The sequence below is a fragment of the Entelurus aequoreus genome, linkage group LG04 (assembly GCF_033978785.1).
Source record: "Entelurus aequoreus isolate RoL-2023_Sb linkage group LG04, RoL_Eaeq_v1.1, whole genome shotgun sequence".
NCBI classification, from domain to species: domain Eukaryota; kingdom Metazoa; phylum Chordata; class Actinopteri; order Syngnathiformes; family Syngnathidae; genus Entelurus; species Entelurus aequoreus.
The window spans coordinates 35,617,654-35,644,930 of NC_084734.1; the positions used below are offsets into that span (position 1 = coordinate 35,617,654).

Sequence of the window (27,277 nt, forward strand, 5' to 3'; positions counted from 1 at the left end):
ATGACACATAGAATGGATCTGCTATCCCCGTTTAAATAAAAAAATTCATTTCAGTAGGCCTTTAAAGTACCAATGATTGTCACAGATGTGGTGAAATTTGTCTTCTGCATTTGACCCATCCCCTTTTCACCCCCTGGGAGGTGAGGGGAGCAGTGGGCAGCAGAGGTGGCCGCGCCCGGGAATCATTTTTGGTGATTTAACCCCCAATTCCAACCCTTGATGCTGAGTGCTAAGCAGGGAGGTAATGGGTCCCATTTTTATAGTCTTTGGTATGACTCGGCCGGGGTTTGAACTGAGTAAGTCACTAGTCACTGGCGTTGTGTCCTTGGACACTTTACCCACCTGCTCGCAGTGACACCCACACTGGTTTAAATGTGACTTAGATATTGGGTTTCAATATGTAAAAGTGCTTTGAGTCACTAGAGAAAAGCGCTATTTAAATATAATTCACTTCACTTGTGACCTTGCATTATTATTATTATTATTATTCATTAAAAAAGTCAGTCTTTTTCTTTAAAAGACTATCTATAGTAGAAACCTACTCAGTGGCCTTGTTGTTAGAGTGTCCGCCCTGAGATTGGTAGGTTGAGAGTTCAAACCCTGGCCGAGTCATACCAAAGACTATAAAAATGGGACCCATTACCTCCCTGCTTGGCACTCAGCATCAAGGGTTGGAATTGGGGGTTAAATCACCAAAAATGATTCCCGGGCGTGGCCAAGGCTGCTGCTCACTGCTCCTCTCACCTCCCAGGGGGTGAACAAGGGGATGGGTCAAATGCAGAGAACAAATTTCACCACACCTAGTGTGTGTGTGACAATCATTGGTACTTTAACTTAAAAAGTTTAGACACCCCTGGACCATACTGTTTCCAGGCACTCGTAATAAAATGTTTGTAATAAACAACAATATTTTTTCAAAATAAACATTCACCTTACTGAACGTCGGTTTCGAGGCTGTCATATACGGGTTGTCTTTAGGAGGCAGTAGAGACGCCATTAAAGGAGATACGACCGACCTTACCACAACGAAGAAAACGAAGCCCATTGCGCATGCGTACACCACGTACACCAACGCCGTTAGCTCGTTAGCTCAGCAGTCCGTCAGTCAGGTAGCAGCAGCGGGCTCACACCAGGGGGACGCGCCGGCTCGGCGAACAAGAGCTTTCGGAGGACTTGGAAGCGCCGCGACAAAAATGGCTGGCCAGCAGTTCCAGTACGATGACAGCGGCAACACGTTTTTCTATTTCCTCACCTCTTTCGTGGGACTCATTGTCATCCCGGCCACCTATTACCTCTGGCCCCGGGATCAGAATGCTGGTAAGGCCCCGCTGTCTTGTCTCCATGCTAACTTAGCTAGCCTGGCAACTCTTCCTAAAGACACGTCGCTAAATCTAAACCACATTTACATGCAAGAGTGCCGTGTCATCACTGTAGTAACACCACGAAGTGTCCACTAATCCCATTAGCTAACTTTAAACTAATAACACAAAGTCACTGTCTAATGTTTCCTCAAGGGTGTTCATGCATTCATGCAACTTTATTGAACTGAAAAGAGTCTTATCTGGACGTCAACAACAACAACAACAACAACACACCTCTGGCCTGGCTTATGCAACGTATGCCAACAAGCGACCCTACTTCTTGCCAGGTTGCCAGATGTACACCTTGACATCATTTAGTAACACCAGAGGGCATTGATATTGATGCTAAAAAGTACTAACATGCCAAAACAAATGCCATCCATCCATCCATCCATTTTGTACCGCTTGTCCCTTTTCGGGGTCGCTGGAGCCTTTCTCAGCTGCATTCGGGCGGAAGGCGGGGTACACCCTGGACAAGTCGCCACTTCATCACAGGGCCAACACAGACAGACAGACAACATTCACTCACTAGGGCCAATTTAGTGTTGCCAAACAACCTATCCCCAGGTGCATGTTTTTGGAAGTGGGAGGAAGCCGTAGTACCCGGAGGGAACCCACACAGTCACGGGGAGAACACATGCAAACTCCACACAGAAAGATCCCGAGCGCAGGATCGAACCCAGGACCTTCGTATTGTGAGGTAGATGCACTAACCCCTCTATCACTGTGCTGCCCTAACAAATGAAAAACAAATCCATCCATCCATTTTCTACCGCTTGTCCCTTTCGGGGTCGTGGGGAGCCCATTTCAGCTGCATTCGGGCGGAAGGCGGGGTACACCCTGGACAAGTCGCCCCCTCATCACAGGGCCAACACAGATAGACAGACAACATTCACACTCACATTCACACACTAGGGCCAATTTACTGTTGCCAAACAACCTATCCCCAGGTGCATGTCTTTGGAGGTGGGAGGAAGCTGGAGTACCTGGAGGGAACCCACGCAGTTACAGGGAGAACATGCAAACTCCACACAGAAAGATCCTGAGCGCAGGATCGAACCCAGGACCTTCGTGTTGTGAGGCAGATGCACTAACTCCTCTTCCACCGTGCTGCCCTAACAAATGAAAAACAAATGAAGAAAAAAAAAATTATCTCAATCAAACATCTGCTTGCTGACACTTTGGCTTCCCTCTCCAGCCAGGGTGAGTTGGCTAAAGCGCCCCGGTTCTTCGAGCTGAAGGCTGCGGAAGAGGCGATAGCATTACATTTACCTTGACTTGATTTTACATTGTGCTTGATTGAGATTACATGTTATTTTCTGTAGTTATAAATGGTAAATGGGTTATACTTGTATAGTGCTCTTCTACCTTCAAGGTACTCAAAGCACTTTGACACTATTTCCACATTCACCCATTCACACACACTGATGGCGGGAGCTGCCATGCAAGGCACTAACCACGGCCCATCAGGAGCAAGGGTGAAGTGTCTTGCTCAAGGACACAACGGACGTGATTAGGTTGGTAGAAGCTGGGGATCGAACCAGGAACCCTCAGGTTGCTGGCACGGCCACTCTCCCAACTCCGCCACACGGTCTCCACTTTTAAGAGAAGAAACGCTCAAATGGTTACTTTTTGAAAGCCCAAACTCCTTCACCAGGCTTTGCTACATGTCTTAAAATAAAAACCCGAGCTCCACCAAGTATCTCTCGGCCATACGTGGGTTCTCGGAGTTTGATCAGTTGGTCTTTTTTCAGCGAAAAGGCTAACCTATAACACACTGTTACTGTAAAAAATGACACAAGGACACAACAGACGTTGTGTTAGAAGTGGGGGATCGAACCAGGAACCCTCAGGTTGCTGGCGTGGCCACTCTCCCAACCGTGCCCCCAGTTCTTCTGTTTGTTTATCAAGAAAGTCAACTGTCCCTCCGACATCATATGAGGAAAGGCCAGGGAAACCATTGGAGGTTAATAGTTGTTAATACCACAATGAGTCCAATATTTATAATGATAATAATAGAAAATAAAAATAGTGACGTCATCAGAACGTAAACACCCTGAGTTGCTACAGATTAGGGATGTATATGGGCGGCATGGCGTGGTGGGTAGAGTGGCCGTGCCTGGAATTTTAGGGTTGCAGGTTCGCTTGCCATCCAACTCACTGCCGTTGTGTTCTTGGGCAGGACACTTCACCCTTGCCCCCAGTTCCGCTCACACTGGTGAATGAATGATGGGTGGTGGTCGGCGCAAACTGGCAGCCACGCTTCCGTCAGTCTGCCTTCAGTCTTCCGTCAGTGGCTACAAATGTAGATTACCACCACCAGGTGTGAATGTGGAGTAAATGAATGGTGGGTTCTCACTTCTCTGTGAAGCACTTTGAGTGTGTAGAAAAGCGCTATATAAATCTAATCCATTATCATTATTATTATTATTATATGTTTAGGCTTTTATCAATGCCAATATTGATATTCCTTAACGATACCAATATTCATCGATACTCTTATCGGTACTATATGTAAATGAAGATGTGAAAAATGCATTTGTATTAGCACCAGAGGTTTTACGCCACAGACATCACGATGTAACATCTCACAGCAGGGAAGTATTTTATATCAACACCTGCTTTTTAGGTCTTAAACAAGTCAGCTGTTTTTGCTGTGCAAGGTGCAATGCAGTTATGTCATCTTCTTGTATAGACCACACATCAATCCATCCATCCGTTTCCCTATAATATTTAAATGACTAGTAATAAGATAATAAAAATGTATGGTATTCATGTTCATTCACATACTTTTAACATGATATCTCATATCAAATATATAATATAAATCAATACAATAAATTAGCATTTTAGGTGGGTGTGCATTTTGTAACATTGTCATTTGTGTTTATGTTGCACAAAGGCCTATATGAGTGACAGACCGTAAGACAGTGTTGACCGTTGCCGACGTACGTGTCTGTGTCGTGAGTGTATTATATATATAAAAAAACCCAGTAATTATTTAAAATGTTCACTTTTTTCAGTGGATTAATATTGGCCTGGATCGCTTAGAGCAGTGGTCCCCAACCACCGGGCCGCGGCCCGGTACCGGACCAATTGGTGCCGGGCCGCACAAGAAATAAAAATAAAAATATATATATATATATATATATTTTTTTTTTTATTAAATCAACATAAAAAACACAATATATACATTATATATTAATATAGATCAATACAGTCTGCAGGGATACAGTCCGTAAGCACACATGATTGTATTTCTTAATGGAAAAAAAAAAAAATATATATATTTTTTTAAATTTCACCCAACACCCCCCCCCCCCCCCGGTCCGTGGGACAAATTTTCAAGCGTTGACCGGTCCGCAGCTCCAAAAAGGTTGGGGACCACTGGCTTAGAGGACGGTCGTGTTGATGGTGGTTGTGAGTTAAGTGGAGAACACTTGAAACTCACAGTAACTTTTTTTAGCGTGCGTGACTTTGGGGACTAAAAAGACATATTGTTGTGTACATACATACGTTTGTGTGGTTTTGCTTCTATATTTGTCATTAATCCAAGCTGATTATCATCTACCTGTACGTAATAGCGACACTTGAACTGAATATGGCAACGTGTCATAATGACGACGATCAGCTGTATTAAAAAAATACAGATAGCAGTATCATTAGTCCAGAATCACAATCACTGACACAATTAAGAACCTATCCCTACTACAGCCCGATACAAAACTGATTGTTTAGCTCCCCACTGTACGAGCTAAAAAATTAAATTTACCTTTTGCATAGGTGAAGTTTGCAGTGATTTTTCTTTGTTTCTCAAGCTGCCACGCCTCCCAGGGGAGGAAAAAGCACTGTACTAAAATAGTAATATGTGTGTTTGTTCCAGAACAATTGCGTCTGAAGAGCCTCCGGAGGGTCCATGGCAGGTGCCTGTGGTACCGTCTCAGGCTGATGAAGTCCCAGCAGAGCATCATCCCCACCTTAAAGTGAGTCTAAGAGTGTGTGTCCACTGTCCTCTTCAGGGGAATCACACTTGTTTTGCACACCATGTTTTAGCAGCATCATCTTCTTTTAAACGATGAGCACGCAGCTCTAAAATTAGTCTCTATTTGTTTCTATTTTGGTACACCGGAGGTATTAATAAGGCTGCGCTGACAAGAAGAGAAAATGATACTACAAGAACAAAGAGATAGTCACAATAAGATCGCAAAAAAGTTTGAAAAAATGAAGAACAAGTCATGACTGATTATGTGTGAAAAAGGCACCCTTTTATGAAAATAAATAATATAACAAGAAATATTACGTCTTTGCTCTAGTATTGTCTCTACTTCATTGTCATAATATTGGGACGTACCCTCGATAAAATACCACATTAATTCGTAACATGGCGACTTCATTCTCTAAAAAAATTGTTGTTCACTTACATTGCAACTTTTTACTCATGTGACGGTCTTGTTATTGGAACGATACAACTTTATCTTGTAACGGCACAACTTTTTTTTGACACCTTTGATTCATAACATTCCAACATTTCCTTGTAATATCACTTTATTTAAAAACAAATTGGGACATTTTTTCTTGTGAAACACAACTCCAGTTTTTTAACATTACACTGAAGAAAGTAACACTTTCAAGCTGTTATATCACATGATTTTTTTCGCGCAACCTAATTCCTGTAACGTTAGCATTTTATTCTTGTAACAATACGACTCTGTTCTAAAGACAAACACCCCCTATTTTGTAACATTCCCACTTTTTTCTTGCTACATAACAAATGTATTTCTGAAAATATACATACAGTACAACATTTTCACTTTTTTTTGTAATTTAACGTGCCGTGGTGTTGCATACTTATTTGTATTTTTGGATCTGCTGCTAATCAACCTGGCTTTCCTGTGTAATAGGGATTTAATAATATAACAGTTATTGCCACCCAAATAATTATGGTTAACATTATCGTGGTATTGTTGAATGTGCTCTTAAAGTACTTATACACACACTGAAATATTTTAACCTTGTCTTATTTAACAAATATCAATAGACATACACAATGTATTTTCCTTGGCAGAAGAAACATTACGTTATTCTTTCTGCACATGTGCAGTAACATGGAATACTCCATTGTGTGAGAAGAGGGGTGGGAACTGTCAAAACAATCACGATTGATTAAGTATTATGATATATTTCTAAACACATGAATCAAGACAAAAAAAAACAAATAGAAGACAACTTTATTAGTCATTTTTAGGAGATGATTGGGAGGTTCTAAGCAAATGTCTGTGTTTGCCTAATGGTTAAAAGGGAACTGCACTTTAAAAAATGTTTACCTATCGTTCATAAACATTACGAATGACATGACGACAATTTTTTTTTTTTTTGTATTTTAAGTTGTAAATGAAAGTCCGCTGACAGCGGAGCCAAACGGAGGTCCTCTATTCCGCCCAGAAAACCCAATAAATAACCATCCAAAAACTGCCAACAATACTCCATTTACATCTCGTGACTGCAATATTAAGCAAGTATTAGTGATGTTGTTGTTGTAAGCGCTAACGCTGACAAACTATTTATAGCGGCACTGTGATCACAAGCTTGTGTGCCAATGTTTACATGTTTGACTGATGAGCTGCTTCCTCGTTTCCTTGCCCATCAAACTTTATTGTAGATCATAAATAATGCCTCTCACCTGTATAGTAGAAGAATGAGGGCGTATTCCGACACATACAGATTCCTTTCTTTCATGAAGACAAGAATATAAGTTTGTGTATTACCTGATTCTGATGACTTGCATTGATAACTGATAATGTCCACATTTTCAAATGGAAGAGAAAAAAAGTCCTCCTTTCTGTCCAATACCACATGAAAGTGGTTGGTTTTTGGCATCTTATTTGTCCAGCTTCCATACTCGTTTTTATACACTTTAAAAGAAATGCATTGGCGGCAAACTCCATAGCTTGCTAGCTTGTGCACACCGGCTTTCTGAGAGTCTTATTTTATTAGCGCAGGCAGGAAGAAGCAGCGCTTTTATTGTGAAGATAGGAACTGTGCAGTCGGTCTTTAGAGTTTTGACGGCAGGTACGGCGCGAGAGTCTGTTGAAACAAAAAGTGTTTCTCAGCTTCCTGTCAGTCATTTTTTCTTAATAATGAGTTCACAGCAGCCAGCGTCATCTCACAAGACCCTCGGGTGGCGTGAATGTCAATTAAGTGACGAAAGTGACGTCTTGGTGAAGATTTATGATCGCTAATTTTTAGGTGTATTTTTTTAATGCCTGACTGACACACCCTCCGCGATCGACCGGTAGCTCACGATCAATGTAATGGGCACCCCTGCTTTGATGTGTCTTGTATTCATGTTCGCATTTAAGCTAGCTCACAATTACTGTGCTAGCTTGCTTCTCCACTAAATGAGCAATATCACTGGTCTGAGTTTATCAAAATGCGATTATCTATCATGGTTTTACAATCATTTTAATTTGAAATGGCAATGAAAACAGTCAGGCGTTTCACCCCAGTTTATCTTCAATACTGTAATCGTTACATGTCAAATGTATACCAATTACTAACATTTTTGTTGTACTTTTCGGCTGGCTTGTCATTGGTTGGAAAGTTGAAATGAAAGGACTTCAACTAAAGACCCTTCCAACTGATGTTTTCATATTCATGCGTTGTCTGTGTTGTTGATTGTCGGGAATGGAGCGTTATTCCCCGGTGGTCTGGTGTTCAGTATTGCTGCAGCACTCTGTTTGTTTCCTGTCTGCTTTCTCGGCCCAGTTGATATTCACACCTCTTCCTACCACTCCTGTTCTGTCTCTCTAATGATTCACGCTGCTGCCAGCATGAAATGTGTTTCATTAGGCAAAGTGGTCGACAGGTTTTGTTTCCTCTTCCCAGCTGTCTCATAATTAGACATTTATCATAGCAATCCTTTTGGGGTTTTCTGTCGCTTTACGGGTTGCCGACCAGTGGAGGGGTCGGCCGCCATGGCAACAGATACTGATGGAGAACAGGCCAGTGGGGTTTGCTATTGTCATGGAAACAGGGTAAAGTTTTACAAATTGATGCCAAACATCTGAACCTATCTAATTGTTTGTACAATTACAACAATAATAATAATGACACTCACTGACCAGCCTGTGATTGATGTTTTTGAGCTTATTGTCACTTAATTGGGTACAGCACAATACAAGTACTGTATCAAAAGTTCAACATTTATGAAAATAATAATGCTTCTGTTTTTGTTTGGCGATACCGTAACCAGACTTAAATTGTGCATCCATAGAGTTGCAAGAATATTGTCTTAAATCATGTGCAGGCATTGTGACATTTCCTTATTAAAATGACAACTTAAATCTTATTAAAAAAATATTTTTTTACTTAAAAAATAGAATATAAGCTCGTACCATCTATTTTCCCCCCTGAGACTTTATTCTCTTAACAATACATTGTTTCAAAACATTTTTATTAAAACATTATTTTCCTTACCTAAGGAATTTTTACTTTTACATTTTACTTGTCATTCTTACAATGTTTTTGTTGTACTTTAACAACTTTCATCTCCTAACAGTATCTTTTTTCTTTTTAAATGTATTTATTCTTGTCTTTATATCACCTTAATATCCCAACTTTATTCCCCTAACATTATGCTTTTCTCCCTTGTAAATTGCGACTTCATTCTTACTGTTTTTTGTGTAATATTTTGACTTCATTTTCTTAAAATTCTGTCTTTATTTACGACTTTTGATATTGAATGCAGCTGAGATAGGCTCCAGCACCCCCCACGACCCCGAACGGGACAAGCGGTAGGAAATGGATGGATGGATATTAAGTATGAACTATTTAATTTGGGTGATGGACATCATAATAGAGTAAAAAAGCTTCATACACTGGCTTCCTATGTGGTGGGGATCAGCTACAGCTGATAGCATGCGTGTGTGTGCAAAGAGGCTGTGCGGCTCAGAGTAGTCGTACAGAAACTTGAGGGGTTTCTGGTACGACTCCAGCTTCAGCCTTGTTTCCTTGGGCAAGAAGCTTCACCCACCTTGCTCCCAGTGCCACCAACACTGGTGTATGAATGTGTTTGGCAGGACCCCCTTGCAAAAGATATTCTAAATCTCAATGAGACGTTCCTGGGTAAATAAAGGTTTTCATGTTAAGTATGTGTTTTCAGGAAAGCTGCCTTGTTGTTTGGCTGGGTTGTCTTCCTGCTACTGGCGTACAAGGTGTCCAAGCTGGACAGGGAGTACCAGGAGTATAATCCTTATGAAGTTCTCAACCTGGACCCGGTAAAGAAATACACATTTAAACTCGCATATTCTGAGCAGAAACTATGCTAGTTATTAATTTTTTTACTCTCCAGGGATCATCGCTGTCTGAAATCAAGAAGCGATACCACGTGTTGTCGCTCAAATACCATCCAGACAGACGTGGCGACGAGGGCACCTTTATGAGAATCGCCAAAGCTTATGCTGCGTACGTGTCATTGAGCAGTGTAAATTTAATCCATTAGTTTTTGATATTGAATGTTTTGTACTCTTTCTGCTTACAGTCTCACTAATGAACAATCCCGTAAAAACTGGGAAATGTACGGCAACCCGGATGGCCCAGGAGGTCAGCTTGTGTTTTTTTTTGTGTTAACATGACCAAAAAGATCTAGATCTAGAACCTGTTTGTTTTTGCAGCGACCAGCTTTGGCATAGCCTTGCCAGCCTGGATTGTGGACCAGAAGAACTCAATGCTGGTATTTGTCATTATTTGCAACATACTGCATGTGTACATTTTATTTAGTAGCACTCTAAAGTCTGTTTTGTGTTGCAGGTGTTGTTGGTATACGGTCTAGCCTTCATGGTCATCCTCCCAGTTGTTGTGGTAAGTGGTTCTCTGGTGTTGGTTGTTATTGTACTGAAGGTCTAGTTTACTGACTCTAATTGTACTACATCAGGGTACATGGTGGTACCGCTCCATCCGATACAGCGGAGATCAGATCCTCATCAACACCACCCAGCTCTTCATGCACTTCATGTACAAGACGCCCAACATGAACATGAAGCGTAAGTTTCTCTTGTTGTCTTGGTAATGCAATTGGAGAACAAGCACTAAATATTTGTATTCTTTAACCTCTGCAGGGTTAGTGATGGTGCTGACGGCAGCGTTTGAGTTTGATCCTCGCAGCAATAAAGAAGCCACCATAAGACCCACAGACAACATTGAAGTCCCACAGGTAAGAAACCATTAAAAAAAAGAAAAACAATTTACTCTACTCCTACATTAATATCACTATGGTTCCTTCCAAATCTTACATATTTATTGTTTGCAACATTTGGTGCAAAAGTGTACCTTTTTTTCCAGTAAATTTATTCTTGTAGTATTGCTACTTTTTTATAGGGGAATTTTCTTAAAATTTTGTTATCTTAAAAATAATATATTTTATACTGTAATTTTTTAAAATACAGTCATCGTCCGCTACATAACACTTCAAATATTGCAGCTTCACCACATGCAGATTTTTAAAGCCTATTCCAAAGCATTAATCTGTCTTAAGAACAGACATACAATGTCGTTACAGCAGTTACAGTGTAGATAGAACCAGAAGACTGATGCGGTGCCCCGTAAAGATACAAGAAGGAAAGGTAAACATGAGGGGAGGAGGAGGACAAAAAACTCCCAAACTAAGCTCCTATGGGGAGTTGGGGGCTCAGTTTGAGTCTTGGAAAAAACCTCAAGCAACAATAAGCACATATGAGCACATATTTACAACACACAAAAACGTGAGACGAGCAACGAAGGCAGGGCGACGAAGGCCTGTGATGGGGGTGGGTTGTATGTGGGCATATATGTGAAGTAGTAGTCCATGGGTCCGTGTTTTGTTCATAAGCCTCCAGAGTCGCTCCATTTGGCATTACGAAATAGAGTCAACCTCCCAGGTGTGTTTCGCTGCAATGGTCTCACTGGGGTGTTTATGACATGACTGCCAAGGCCAAGGCAGAGTGAGCCGAATTGTAGATAAGGATTGTTTTGGTTAGGGTGAGCAAACACATTCCAATGTTTTGGTTCTAGTTGTGGCTCTTAAATTAATCATAATTTCGCCTTGCAGAGCAAAAATCTTCTTTGAGAAGTTACCAAATTTGTGATTAAATTCCGAAATGACCAAAAACTGAGTGCCCACATCTCTACCCAAAACATCGATCACTACGGGCAGCCTTTGGGCTCCTTAAACGGCTATCATCGTCTTCCGAATTTTTCCATAGACCGGAGCAACACTTACTCCACAGTTCCAAATGAATAGATATCTTCAATGTCCTCGACGGAAAGAACCGCTAGGCACACGACTCTCCACTTACCCCAAGAGTCCCTCATGTATCTAGCAGGAAAAGTTCCATCAGGACCGGCAGGTTCCCCCGAACCTGAGCTTCTCGTCGAAGATCTTGTCAATTGAGTTGAAAGACGAGTTTATCAATTCCATGTTTTAGATTTCGGAGAACAGTGCAAAAGAGAAGAGATAAGGGAGAGGACAATGTGTCCGCTTTTGTTGAGAGCTGCAAAAGAAACAAAGTAAAGTAATAATACCAATACTACAGTAGTACTGGCCACTAGAGGAGATTAAGGCCATGTCCAGACGAACACGGACAGTTAAAAAAAACGCATATTTGGGGTAAAAACAATCTCCATCCACACAAGTGTAGTTTCAAAACTGTCTCTGTCTACACACAAACGCATACACCTGCTGTCATGCACATTTTGTCAAATCAGAAGCCTGAAAAAAGCAGCAAAAGCTGACTTGGTGGCATTACACCTCTATTATGTTTATATTGATATACTAGACGTACAATGACACATACATTATCTCTAAAACCAGCCTGCACCTACACAGAGCCCTGGGAACATTATGAATCTTTTTTTTAGTGTTTAAAGCGCTGATGCACGCCTCTGCTGCTGAAACTCAACACTCATAGAATTATGACAAATTAATTAGCAACGTGGTGATATATTACATGTACAGTGAATTGTACATTATTTCTAAAATCAGCATGCACTAACAAGCCAAGGAAACCATTTTGCATGTTTGAGTGCCTATATATAGCACACGTGTGTCGCTGCAAAACTCTCGTGGAATTATAAAGCATTTAATCATGGATATAGTACATGCACAATGAAGTGTATATTGTCTTTAACATCAGTACACCCAAGGAGGACGCTACATCATGTTTTTTTTAGTTGCTTGGTCGCTTTTTACACGTGTGCACAGTCGCGCCCGGCTCCATCTACAAAAATGGAAGCAAGACACGTAAGTTAGCTTCATGATTTGTCGTTAAACAATGACTAAAAACATAAGATAATGTTGGGCCTTTCTTATGACAGAGCTAAAAGTCTTGCTTGTCAAAGTTGTCCATCAGGTGGAGGTTCCACAGCGATTGTATTCAAAACAGCTGACTGTAGTTAGCGCTGGCAGGAGTGTCGCAAAGCCCATTTTGATGTGTCTAGCATACACCCACGACCCCAAGAAGGACAAGCGGTAGAAAATGGATGGATGGATACATTAAGTCCTCTTAAAGTGTGTTTAAAGCCAGCAAGGCAGTATTGTTGAGCTTTGGAAATTAACAGCGCACAACCATGACGTCATCACAAGTCTCTGTGCCGTGCTAAGTGGAGAGTTTTGGAACTCTACACTTTGGCCAGCGTTTGCAAAAGTCTGCGTTTTTAAAGACAGAAGTATGTGTCTGCGTGTGGACAAGAGGCCTAAACCCAGAGATAAGTATTCGTTTATTAAGTGTTCGTGTTCATGTGGACATGGCCTAAACTGATCAGTGCTCGCTGTTAAGTATTGTGGCCACTGATCGGCTCAGCTTCAGGCAGCTTTACTGTATTGAATTAAAAGAGCGTAAATGTAACTTAACAGTGTTATATCATGTCTAGAGGGCTCTCAGAATGTTGAAAAACGCAGTTAATATAATAAACATATGTTTTATGCTGAGCTATGAAAATATTAGATTTATAATAATAATAATGGATTAGATTAGGGGTGTAATGGTACACAAAAATTTCGGTTCGGTACGTACCTCGGTTTAGAGGTCACGGTTCGGTTCATTTTCGGTATAGTAAGAAAACAACAAAATATAAACATTTTTACATTTGTAAACAATGGCTTTATCCTTTTAACATTGGGAACACTATAATAATTCTGCCCACGTTAATCAACATTAAAGTGCCTCAAGTTGTTGCTCAGATTAAATAAAATGACAAAACTTTTCTTCTACATATAAAAAGTGCAACATTAAACAGTTTCAAGTCAACTCATGCTTAATTTATTACAGCATTTGGGAAGCCTGTAGTTGTTTTATTATGTAAATGTTATATTTTTATCTACATGTGATAGCAGGGACCCTGCCATTCAAAACTAGGCTGCTGCATTACTAATGATTAATGTAACTATAGCTGAAAAAATAGTACAATAGCAATAGGAGAGACTATTCATCCCTGAACACCATGGAGTTCATGTAGGCTTAATGATGCAATTACATTATTATATCGACTATCAGAGACAGAAACTCTTCATTTACCTTAACATAAAGTCCTTTTTTGCTGCTTCAACACAGAAAAAGGTAAAGTGAAATAACAGACAGACAGGGCTTTGCTGTCCGTAACACACACACACACACACACACACACACACCGCAAAATGAGCTAACGTTATGCTAAAAGCGAATTAGCCTTCACCTCAAGCCAGGACTGCGAGCGAGCTGAGCTGCCTTTTATATTTCTAGAAGGTCAACGGGCTCATAGTGATGTTACTAGTAGTTGACTGGGAGATGTTTATTATAATTTGGGGAGAGTCCGCTGCCTGATGCTTACCTGCTAAACGCTAAGCACTGACTACATGCGCTCTGAATACGCACTGCTGATTGGCTGTTACCGCTCTGAATACGCACTGCTGATTGGCGGTTACCGCTCTGTTTGTAACCAATCAGATGGTTGTGTGGGTGGGACAATGCTGGGTGCTGTGTAGAGTACTGACAGAAATAGAGGCAGAAGGAAGCGGAGGCGGCTACTTAATATGTTCGTGTGGAAACTCGTTCGGTACACCTCCGAACCGAACCAAAACCCCCGCACCGAAACGGTTCAATACAAATACACGTACCGTTACACCCCTAGATAAGTTTTATATAGCGCTTTTCTAGACACTCAAAGTGCTCATCATTCAATCACACCTGCTGGTGGTAAGCTACTTTCGTAGCCACAGCTGCCCTGGGGTAGACTGACGGAAGCCTGGCTGCCAGTTTGCGCCTACGGCCCCTCAGACCACCACCCATACTTGCCAACCCTCCCGAATTTTCCGGGAGACTCCCGAAATTCAGCGCCTCTCCCGAAAACCTCCCGGGACAAATATTCTCCCGAAAATCTCCCGGTTTTCAGCCGGAGCTGGAGGCCACGCCCCTTCCAGCTCCATGCGGACCTGAGTGAGGACAGCCTTTTTTCACGTCCGCTTTCCCGCGATATAAACAGTGTGCCTGCCCAAGCACGTTATTCCATACGAGGCGTCCGGCATACCGCCGATGAGCATGGTGCAGATGGAGAAGATCTTCTCGGCGTCCGTGTTGGCGCGCACGTTTAAAGCCGACGCTGGTCAGGCTGCTGAGGGTGAAGTAGAGGGCGGCGATGTACGAGCTGCGCGCCGACTATGTTGTTGATGTAGGGCAGTGGTCCCCAACCACCGGGCTGCGGCCCGGTACCGGTCCGTGGATCGATTGGTACCGGGCTGCACAAGAAAACTTTTTTTTTTTTTTTTATTAAATCAACATAAAAAACACAAGATACACTTACAATTAGTGCACTAACCCAAAAAACCTCCCTCCCCCATTGATACTCAAAAGGGTTGTTTCTTTCTGTTATTAAGCTTTCTGGTTCCTACATTATATATCAATATAGATCAATACAGTCTGCAGGGATACTGTCCGTAAGCACACATAATTGTATTTTTTTTATTAACCTCCGTCGGAAAAAATTTCAAGCGTTGACCGGTCCGCAGTTACAAAAAGGTTGGGGACCACTGACGTAGGGCATCTCCAGGCGTTTGCCCAGCTCATGGAGCCATCCTTGGGAAGAGACGGGAGGACAACAGGGTGACAAGAACTAAATCATCCAGACTAGAGATAAATTGTATTATTATTGTATTATTATGTTTACCTTACCTAAAAATAAATATATTTATTAATTTAAAAAAAAAAACGAAATACATTTTTACTATATTTTGCTAAAAACATCAAAATTAATTGTATTTTTATTTGTATTTTTTCTGACTCCTTATTACATCCAGCCATAGAATTATACATTAAAATAAACATATTTGAAGTAATTAATTTTAAATGATCATAATAATTCATTTAAAATGACCATATTTAGTTATTAAAATAATTGCTTGTTTATCAACAACTTTAGCATTTTATTCATTACATTGTGAAGCTCTCAGAAGCCAAGTTATGTTATATTCCTTAAGATTTATTTATGCAAGTTTGAAGTATCAATTATCTAAACACAGTTTTGTTTGCATATTTTCAGGATGTATATATATATATATATATACCGTATTTCCTTGAATTGGCGCAGGGAATATAGTATACGCACGTCTAGAATTACTGCCGGGTCAAACTCGTTTCTCAAAATAATTAACGCATGCTTGGCCTTATCGCCGGTTCATTATTGACGCCGGATCAAATTCGTTTCGCAAAATATTAATTTTATTATCGCATGTCTATAATTTTCGCCGGGTCAAACTCGTTTCGCAAAATATTTAGCATATGGCTAGAACTTCCACCGGGTCAAATTCGTTACGTCACGAGTGACGCTTAACTGTCCTCATTTTCAAAATGGAGGAAGCTGCTTTCAGTAGTTTGCAACCGCACAATCGCACAAAGGAAAAAAGATAAAGAGCTATTCAGTAGGATTTAAGGTCCAAGCTATTGAATACCGGTACAGTATGCTAAAAAGAACAGTAAGCAGCTATGTTTTATTAATATACCGTAGCTGCGTGTGTTAAATACTGTATGAGTCATCAAATGACTCCCGCCTCCTGGTGGTAGAGGGCGCTGCCGCGCTAGTGATCCTTCTTGCGACTTCCGGTACTGCAGAAGAAGTGAACACACGCAGCAGAGATTATTTTTTTTTTAACATGGAGGATTACATACCGGTATCTAAAATAAAATAGTTTTCTAAACTGGACTTTCAATCGAAGCAGGAGGTAATAATTAAAGGAATATCTCCATCGAGACAGATAGACTTTTAAAACGGAAGAAAGAAAATAATGAAGACTTCTATAAACAAGTTATCGATGCTTTTGGTCAGAAGGAACTGCAAATGGACTCCATTTATAAGTACAGGTAAGACCATAATAACGTTTTCTTTATTAAATGTGCTTTTCATGATGGTATGCTTACATCACACTCAAAGCGCACGCCTAAATTTACCGGATTCCTTTTGGTAAACGCCGGAGTGAGAAGAGGTTTTAAAATAATTACCGCATGCACGGCCATCCTGCCGGTTTCCGGTAAACGCAGGAGTGACAGGAGGTTTTAAATTAATTAACGCCCCTGCGGCTATTCAAGGAAATATGGTATATGAAATACTTGGTGAATTCTAGCTGTAAATATACTCCTCCCCTCTTAACCACGCCTCCCGTCCCACCCCCGACCACGCCTCCCACCTCCCGAAATCGGAGGTCTCAAGGTTGGCAAGTATGCCACCACCTATCATTCATCATTCATTCACCAGTGTGAGCGGCACTGGGGGCAAGAGTGAAGTGTCCTGCCCAAGAACACAACAGCAGCGATTTTTGGATGGTGAGAGGCGGGGAGCGAACCCGCAACCCTCAGGTTTCTGGCACGGCCACTCTACTCACTATGCCATACCGCCACTATAATCAATGATTCCTACTTTGTTTATTATGGTATATGGTATATATGGTATATATAATTGCTCCGGGACCAATTAACAGCGATAAACGAGAGATGACTATATTGGATTTGTTACAAAATGTGCATATTTTTTCTTCTTTTTGCCCCAAAACATTTTTTTTCATATTTAAATTTCTCCATTAAACATTTTTTTCTTGTCAAATTTCAGTTTCTCTTAAGTACTACTTTTCTTTGTAATAAATAGATACTGGCTTTTTTCTGTGAATATTAAGATGAAGTTTTCACCAACAAGACTATTTTGTGTAAAATGACATCCATCCATCTATTTTCTACCGCTTGTCCCCTTCGGGGTCGTGGGGGGTGCTGGAGCCTATCTCAGCTGCAAAATGGCATATTCTTGTATAATATTTTGATAATCTAAAATTGTTTAATTTCTGTACAACATTAATATTCCTTTGTAGAATTTAAACAACATAAACCAAGGTCATGCAGGTTGGGTTATTAGCGATCATGATTTTCTCCATAATCTTTTTATCCCGTCTTGTAGTTGATCCGAGAGCTTGGAAACATCAACGTGAAGAAAAAAGAGCCTCCCTTCTGCTACCCCTACAGTCTGAAGGCCAGAGTTTTAGTGCTCTCTCACCTGGCACGAATGGACGTGTCTGATGAGTTGGAGGAAGGTCAGACACTCTATTATCGCTCAATATTAAGGGATCACGGTGTGAAAATAAACATTTAACCCAGGCGAGGTGTGTTTGTGCTTCAGATCAGAGGTTTGTGGTGAGAAAGAGTCCTGCTCTCCTGCAGGAGATGATTAATGTGGGCTGTCAGCTGACCATGATGGCCAACAGCAGAGGAGGTCAGCACAAACACACAACATGAATATGACGAGACGTTTTGGAGGACATCACTAACTGTCTTGGTGTGTCCAGGTTTCCACGCTCCTCGTCTGGTCACCATCGAGAACTGCATGAAGCTGACGCAGATGATTGTGCAGGGCCTGCAGGAGTCCAAGTCGCCTCTGCTGCAGCTGCCGCACTTTGAGGAGGAGCATCTGCGCTACTGCATCTCCAAAAAGGTACCAGGTGTTCACTCATTGGCTCTTTGGTCCTCCTGACATTGCCTTCAGTTTACCTTCCTCTTTGTCGCCAGTACAAAGTTCGGAGCCTGCAGGACCTGGTGAGTCTCAAAGACTCCGACAGACGTATCATGCTGCGCTTCCTGGGGGAGGAAAAGTATGACGAGGTCCTGGCCGTGCTGGGCAGCTTCCCTCACATCACCATGGATACCAAATTACAAGGTTGTCGTTTAAGTCAAGACAAAGTTTTAAAAAATGCACCTGACAGCTGATTCTTGTTTGCAGTGCTCGATGACGAAGACAGCAGTAACATCACAGCGGGCTCCATCGTCACGGTTACAGTCACCTTAACTAGAAAAAAGATGGCGGTAAGCACCTCCATACAAAGTGGTTTCTTTTGAGATGAATGTTCCTTGTATGATCACACGGGGGTGCTGTTGCTGCCAAGCAATGTTAGACATGGATTAACAGTGACTGGACTTCTTGTACGCACACATGCTATGCTAGGAGTGAGCGTAACAGGGTGAGGTGAGATAGTGTTAGAATAAGGAAGGGTGGGTAATAGGTCTGCAACTAACAATTATTTTGATAGTCGATCAGTCAACGATTATCATAACGACTAATCGGATAACAAAGTGTGCACATATTTAATGGCTCTAATTTTTCCATCGACTTCTAAATGCAGCCTAAGTTATTTTAGGCATGTGCTTACTAACAACAAAATATGACTAATTTATTCATAAATATTTATACTGTAACTGTGCTGCTCATTCAGCTGTTACAAAAATTAAAATGACTAATAAAATGTTGTCTATTTAAAAGAAAAGAAAGGCAAAGTGCTAAAAAAAATCTTGTTTATGTATTAAAAACAGTTAAAAAAGTAGCAATGAAAAAAACAATCGAACTTCCTCAAAAAGAAAAGCATTTAGTGATGTTTAACAAGCTGCACACTGGTATATTGACTATTGATTAACTCTTGGCAATTTTAGCACACTTATAGACTCAATATGTAGAATAGTGAAGTGAAGTGAATTATGTTTATATAGCGCTTTTCTCTAGTGACTCAAAGCGCTTTACATAGTGAAACCTAATATCTAAGTTACATTTAAACCAGTGTGGGTGGCACTGGGAGCAGGTGGGTAAAGTGTCTTGCCCAAGGACACAACGGCAGTGACTAGGATGGCGGAAGCGGGGATCGAACCTGCAACCCTCAAGTTACCGGCACGGCCGCTCTACCCGAGCTATACCACCCAGTATCAGAATACTATTCTATTAATTATTAAAATGTTGGCTATTTAATAAATTGTATGTTTATTCTTATGATACCTCCATATTGGTCTGTCTCTCTGTGTGCGCACGTGCAGTTTGCGTTTGTTATTGTGCCCTTTTTTTACGGCATTGCAAATTGACGCTGCTTTAAAGCGTACTTGAATTGATGTAGAAAAAGTTTAGCTGGCTGACTTTGGCTAGAATGATAGTTAGTTATTTTTCACGCAACTTCATCTGACTTTTGTTAGCCAGCTCGCAAGGTAGAAGCTAACACTCTTACTGAGGTACTTCTTGTGTATGTAGGAGATGTTTGAGAAAGAGCAGGATTTAACACCATGTCCAGGAGAGGACACCACACCTGCAGAAGAAGCAGTAAGCACAAAGTTAAATGTCAATGCACGTTTTTTGGGATTAAAGTGTTGCTAAAGTTTAATATTGTTCGTACCTGAAGCAGGGAGACTTGAATAAAGCCAAAACAAAAGTATGGCAGAACAAAAATAAAAGCACCAAAAAGTCCAAGAAGAAGAAGTTAACCAAGAAGAAGGCCACACCGGCACTGACAAAAAGCAAGCAGGCCAACGGCAGCGTGGCAGGAAACGTAAGTGTCCAATCACAGCGGATCTACACGTCATGAATGCACTGCTTCATCTGCTGCTCGCCGTCACAGGATGTGGTGTCTACGACGACGACGACGAAGGAGGATGATGAGGAGGTCTCGGATAAAGGCAGCGAGTCGGACGAGGGCGAGCCCAACAAAGACTCCCCCAGCGAGCGGGACGAGGACAGTGACAAGCAGAGCGACACTGAGGTGGATGAGATGGGTGGCGACGACGAGGAGGTCAGGAAATTAAGCAATCAGTTTAGTTTTATCGTCGGGTCTTATCTGTCTTCCTTTCCCCCACAGGAGTGGGAGGCACTGCAGCAAAGCATCCAGAGGCGAGAGCGCGCCCTGCTAGAGACCAAGTCCAAGGTGACGCACTCCGCCTACAGCCTCTACTATGCTGAGGAGAAGCAAGAGTGGTGGTGGCTCTACATCGCCGACCGCAGAGACCAGACGCTGGTGTCCATGCCCTACCACGTCTGTACGCTCAAAGACACAGAGGAGGTTGGTCAACAAAGATAATCATATTCATACCAGACTCCACCATCAGCTTTCTTCCAACGAGGCCTGTGGGCCCCCACTCACGGCGTAGATTCAAAACGCCAACTAGCATATCTGTCATGTGAGCAGCTGCTCGCATGTTTGACAGGCTTTCAACAACGAAGCAGGAAATGTTTTAGTGAGTGCGCTGATAGATGATTGGTTCTCATGACACCTTCAAGACATCAACACAGTACTGGCCCCCAGTGTGAAGATTTACTGTTTAATTGTTTACCCCTTGTGTGTGTGTGTGTTTTTGTAGGTGGAGCTCAAGTTTCCGGCACCTTCCAAAACAGGAAACTACCAATACTCTGTAATCCTGCGCTCTGATTCCTACCTGGGACTGGACCAGATCAAACCGCTTAAGGTCACATCACTACTATACTGTACTATAAGCTATACTGTACTACTACACCAAAAAAAAAACAGTGAAGTTGGCATGTTGTGTAATTTGTAACTAAAAACTGAATACAATGATTCAACTTACAGTATATTCAATTGAATAGACTGCAAAGACGAGATATTTAATGTTCGAAGAAGCTCCTTTTTTTTCCAATAATCATTAACTTAGAATTTAATGGCAGCAACACATTGCAAAAAAGTTGGCACAGGGGCATTTTTACCACTGTGTTACATGGCCTTTCCTTTTAACAACACTCAGTAAATGTTTGGGAATTGAGGAGACCAATTTATGAAGCTTTTCAGGTGGAATTCTTTCCCATTTTTGCTTGATGTACAGCTTAAGTTGTTCAACAGTCCGGGGCCTCCGTTGTGGTATTTTAAGCTTCATAATGCGCCACACATTTTCAATGGGAGACAGGTTTGGACTACAGGCAGGCCAATCTAGTACCCGCGCTCTTTTACTATGAAGCCACGCTGTTGTAACACGTGGCTTGGCATTGTCTTGCTGAAATAAGCAGGGGCGTCCATGATAACGTTGCTTGGATGGCAACATATGTTGCTCCAAAACCTGTATGTACCTTTCAGCATTAATGGTGCCTTCACAGATGTGTAAGTTACCCATGCCTTGGGCACTAATACACCCCCATACCATCACAGATGCTGGCTTTTGAACTTTGCCCCTATAACAATCCCGATGGTTCTTTTCCTCTGACGTCCACAGTTTCCAAAAATAATTTGAAATGTTGACTCGTCAGACCACAGAACACTTTTACCCTTTGCATCAGTCCATCTTAGATGAACTCAGGATTTGCAAATCATTGTATTCTGTTTTTATTTACGATTTACACAACATGGTCTTGGGTTTTGTATAATGGTGATGTTGCCAGGTAAACGTGTGTCCCAGGTACACACCTCATATTTGCCATGAAAAACAATACATAGTAATAACAACTTGGTTTAAAATCACAGTAAAGTGCAACTATTCGTTGACGTTATCGACAACAATCTTTATCAAAATTTGTCACAGACAAATTAATTTGTCGATAATAGTCAGTGATGTCATCGCTGGTGTTTTCTGGAACTAAACGAACATGTACATGTCTGTGTGACTGGTGACTGCCAAGCAACAGGAAGAGACAGATGGCTCCGGCCATTGCAAAACCACAGCGGTTAAAAACTAAACACGACCAAGACACGTATAACTTGCTCAATTAGCAAAGTGGATCTTGCTCGGCAGTACGTCTGTGATGCGATCGCCCATTCTCCTCAGCTCGATTGTTCTAATCCCCCTAGTAAAAAAAAACATGTTTCCTCTGCTCAATGCTGATAATGGTGTTGATGTTTAGAGGACGTGCTATAATGAAATTTAAAGGGAAAAAAACATACTGCGTTGAGGAAAAATACTGTGAATGGCAGTCACCATTTTGTTATGCTCATGTGGCGTCTGTGCGTAAATGCCACTTCCCAAAAGATCCACTTTTTCTCGAGTAAGCAGAGAAAGGAGAACGCAGATTCAAATTTTGTTTAATTTCAGATACATTTTCAACATGATTGAATATATACGTCATTTATAATGACATCATTACATACCACCACCAAAAGAGTATAATACTACAATTTATGAAAATTAAGAATTTAAGAAATAGAAATACTTTTTTTTTCCCAACTGGAGACACCTGCCTTGAACTTGCCAAGGACCCACTCAAATCACTACATTGAAAACCTGTCAGCGTCACTGCTAAAAGCTGTGCTATGCTAGGAGTGAGCGTAACAGGGTGAGTTAGTGTTAGAATAAGGAAGGGTGGGTGATAGGGCTGCAACTAACAATTATTTTGATAGTCGATCAGTTAACGACTAATCGGATAACAAAGTGTACACATATTTAATGGCTTTAATTTTTCCATCGACTTCTAAATGCAGCCTAAATTATTTTAGGCATGTGCTTACTAACAACAAATATTTATTCATACATATTTATACTGTAACTGTGCTGCTCATTCAGCTGTTACAAGCATTAAAACGACTAATCAAATGTTGTCCATTTAAAATATAGGAAAGGCAAAGTGCTAAAAAAAAAACTTGTTTATGTATTAAAAACCGTTAAAAAAGCTGCAATGATAACAACACAAAATCGATCTTCCTCAAAAAGAAAATAATGTTGTGATGTTTAACAAGTTGCACACTGGTATGTTGACTATTGATTAACTTGGAAATTTTAGCACACTATTAGACTCAATGTGTAGAATACTATTCTATTAATTATTAAAATGTTGGCTAGATTAGATTGTATGTTTAATCTTATGATACCTCTGCATTAGTGCTTGTCTGTCTCTGTGTGTGCTCGTGCAGTTAGCGTTTGTTATTGTGCCCTTTTTCACGGTGTTGCAAATTGACGCTGCTTTAAAGCGAACTTGAATTGATGTAGAAAAAGTTTAGCTGCTTGACTTTGGCTAGAATGATAGTTATTTTTCATGCAACTTCATCTCACTTTTGTTAGCCAGCTAGCAAGGTAGAAGCTAACTGAGGTTGAGACCGCATCCTCCATAAAAACACAGTCCGCTTTGCAAAATGAGCAAGGTATTCATGTTTTTAACAAGAATAAGAGGAAATATCCTTACACTTTGCATGTTATCACTGGCAAAATGTTTGCGAGTGGCGATGCCGACCCACTTCCGCTTGGAAAAACACGAATGATGACGTCACGACTATTGTCGACAAATAGAATTGTCGGCGATACATTTTATTGTCGACTAATCGTTGCCGCCATAGTGGGTTAGTGTTGACAGAACGAGGGATGGAGAGTGCATGTCACAGTGTTAGTGAATGGAATAGTGTTTGAGAATGAGCTAGTGAATGGCAGTGGAGAGTGAGTGTGTAAGTGGAGGACATTGAAAACAGCAAAAGAAAGTACAGTGGAACCTCGATTTGTCAATTGAATTGGTTCTTGAACCTGGTTTGTACATCAAAAAGTTTGTATAGTGAAGTAAAGTTTCCCATAAACAACAAATATGAATGAGTTCCAGCCTCGACAAAATTCCATATTTTAGTGAAGGTTTGAACAAAATATAAAGTGCTATACAGAAGTGTATCTCAAACACACATAACAAGGATGTGATGGATCAACTTTCTATTTAATAACAATTGAACTGTGCTTTAACAAAGTCAAATCCAACCACATTAGCATCATCAACAAGGAGGTTGGGACAGACAGGGAAGGGAGCGAGCGAGGCCCCTTCCCTCCCCTTCCGTGTGTCTTTTATTGTGCTGGTGGAGAGGAAATATTCCCCACCTGTGCAGTTAGTCTCCCCTGGCACTGTTTTCTAGTAAAGTCCAGTCTCTTCTCAATCAAAACTTGCTGTGGCACTGAGCCAACTTCCTTAATCCTTCCAAATACTGGAGTCTTTGTTTAACTGCCAATCTGGTCTGTTGACTTTGTGGGATTTATATCGAGTTAGCAAAATGGAAAACCCCCCCAAAAGGTACACACACTGAAGAGCTGAGATGTAGAAGTGAGTGGAGGGCTCTGCCACCTCTACAATGTGTAACCCTGCATTTTGCGAAAAGACACAGTTCGCACACGGAGGCGTGCGCAGCTCGTACAAAAGGTCTGTTAATCGAAACGTTTGCTAAAAGGGAAGTTTGTAAATCGAGTTTCCACTGTAAGTCCGTGTTGGAGAGAGAGTGACACGTGAAAAATGAAGTGTTAGAAAACAAGTGTGTGTGATTAAATGTTGGTTCATGTGAGTACGTAATGATCATGTGTGTGTGATGTAACGTGTGTAGCTGGAGGTGCACGAGGCCAAGGCCATGTTGGACAACCATCCCCAGTGGGACATCCCTGACACAGAAGAGGAGGACGAGGAGCAGGAAGACAGCGACGGCATCGAAGAGAGCGATGATGACGATGACGATGACGACGACAACGACTGAACACACACACACGCACACACACTCTAACAGCGACACACTTTCTCACACACGCACCTCCTTAGACACGCCCATCACAGACAGACCACCTCCTACATTCTCCTACAACACACACTCACTGACAAAGACTCAGCTGGGACATTTGCTCGCCTCTTTTTTACTCAGATATTTACACCCGCGTGCGTGCGTGTGTGTGTGTGTGTGTGAAGAGTGTTTCTAATAACCTTGTAAGAGTTTGTACAGGTGTGACAGTTGGTGTGGACTGGACACGACCACATGTCAGCTTATATGTGCAACAACAACACAACAAGCTGTGTTCCTTTTGCCTCAAGTTGTCACAATCACCCGACAACAATTAATACTTTCTATGTACGCTTTCAAGCTGCACACCCTATTAGCCACGTCCAGAGTGGCTGCACACCACTTCAACAACTTAGCAAGTGAGCACTATCACCTCCTGTTTTCTTGTAGCACATTCCAGTGTGTGGTCATGTGGTCCTGGTCCACAGAAACCTTACTTTATAAGCCAACAACGTCCACTTGGGTGCCATGCATCCACCATTCTTTCTGCTGGCAGTATTGCTTCTTTTGTGTGTGCGTCTGGACCTCTGGTGTCCCCCTGTGGGTCAAAGTGACTGCTTACAGTGTGCAGTTGATTGAACATTAAAGTTTGTTTTTGTGCTAGCAATACACTTCCTTTTCTGTTCATAATACAAAACGCCAATGTTACCGTATTTTCCGGAGTATAAGTCGCACCGAAGTATAAGTCGCACCTGCCGAAAATGCATAATAAAGAAGGAAAAAAACATATATAAGTCGCACTGGAGCCCGGCCAAACTATGAAAAAAACTGCGACTTATAGTCCGAAAAATACGGTAATTTGACCTTTTTTGGTGGTTTTAACAGCTTCGCTCGTGTTCCATTGAGGCTTTATGCTAGCAGGCGACCGTAGTGTGTGTGTGTATACAGTAAGGCTGCACAACAGAATGTAGCATCAACGATTTTTGACGCCATGTGGACAAAAGCTCAGTGAGGTTCAAAAAAAGACTACAAAGACTCTTATAGTGAAAGACCCTAAAAGTACTCGACTATCTTCTATCTGCCACTCTTGTTTACAAAGAACTGTCATTGTAAATGAAAAAAATATATTATTTGTATTTAAAATCATTTCAAATAAAATCTTTTAAATGATGACAACCAGATAGTCTCTCTTTTGTCGTGTGGAAAATAAAATGTATGGAAATATGGTTCACAACCGGTACAGATTTAGGACAGTAAAAATGTTTCTCTAAAAAGGACCATGTAAGTAATGAATACATTTGCAATAATTATAGAACAATTACTAGGTGCTTCTGAAAATGTATTAAAATAACTACAAAATATATAAATGTATATTAAATATGCGAATTATTTGAAAGTGGGCTGAAAAAAAAAAGTATGGGGGGAAATAGAAGAAAACATATGAAATAATATATACATACATATACATATTTACACACACATATGGTGTAAATGTACACACATGTACATAGACAACATTTATACATTCACATATAAATGTATAACCATGTATATACACATTTATACACACATAGATCTACAGTATGTATGTATATATACTGTATATATATATATATATATATATATATATATACATATGTATGTGTAATACATATATACATACATATGTACTGTATGTATAATACATATATAATATACCATATATATATACATATATATTTTATATATATATACAGTATATATATATATATATATATTGTATATTTATTTATATATATATATACACACATACAAACATATGCGTATATAGGTATATATACATATGTATATATACAGTGTACATATACATATCAGAAAGTATACAAACACCCTAACATTTTTGACTGTTTCGTTGTAGCCATTTGCTAAAATCGAAAGAGTTCATTTTATTTCTCATTAATGTATGCTCAGCCCCCCATCTTGACAGAAAAAATTTAAATGTAGCGGGGACAAGCGGTAGAAAATGGATGGATGGAGATTTTAGCCAATTTATTAAAAATAAAAAACTCAAAAATCCCATGTACCGTATTTTCTCGATTAAAGAGCGCACCGGTATATCAATCAATCAAAGATTATTTATATAGCCCATTACCACAAACGTCTCAAAAGGCTGCACAAGCCCCGACATCCTCGGATCTAAACT

General features: G+C 40.8%; 1 protein-coding gene across 1 annotated transcript; it reads left to right on the top strand.

The window, feature by feature from the left end:
- Window positions 1-1,028: 1,028 nt before the first annotated feature.
- LOC133648531 (translocation protein SEC63 homolog) lies at window positions 1,029-26,263 on the top strand. The gene is made up of 20 exons (XM_062044710.1): window positions 1,029-1,317; window positions 5,245-5,344; window positions 9,523-9,637; window positions 9,712-9,824; window positions 9,901-9,962; window positions 10,034-10,092; window positions 10,170-10,220; window positions 10,294-10,402; window positions 10,478-10,572; window positions 17,805-17,937; window positions 18,024-18,116; window positions 18,190-18,335; window positions 18,410-18,557; window positions 18,621-18,703; window positions 19,908-19,976; window positions 20,056-20,202; window positions 20,272-20,442; window positions 20,509-20,709; window positions 21,008-21,112; window positions 24,931-26,263. Exons 1-20 carry the CDS (start codon window positions 1,194-1,196, stop codon window positions 25,075-25,077), a joined length of 2,271 nt encoding a protein of 756 aa, XP_061900694.1. The 5' UTR covers window positions 1,029-1,193; the 3' UTR covers window positions 25,078-26,263.
- The last annotated feature ends 1,014 nt before the right edge of the window (window positions 26,264-27,277 follow it).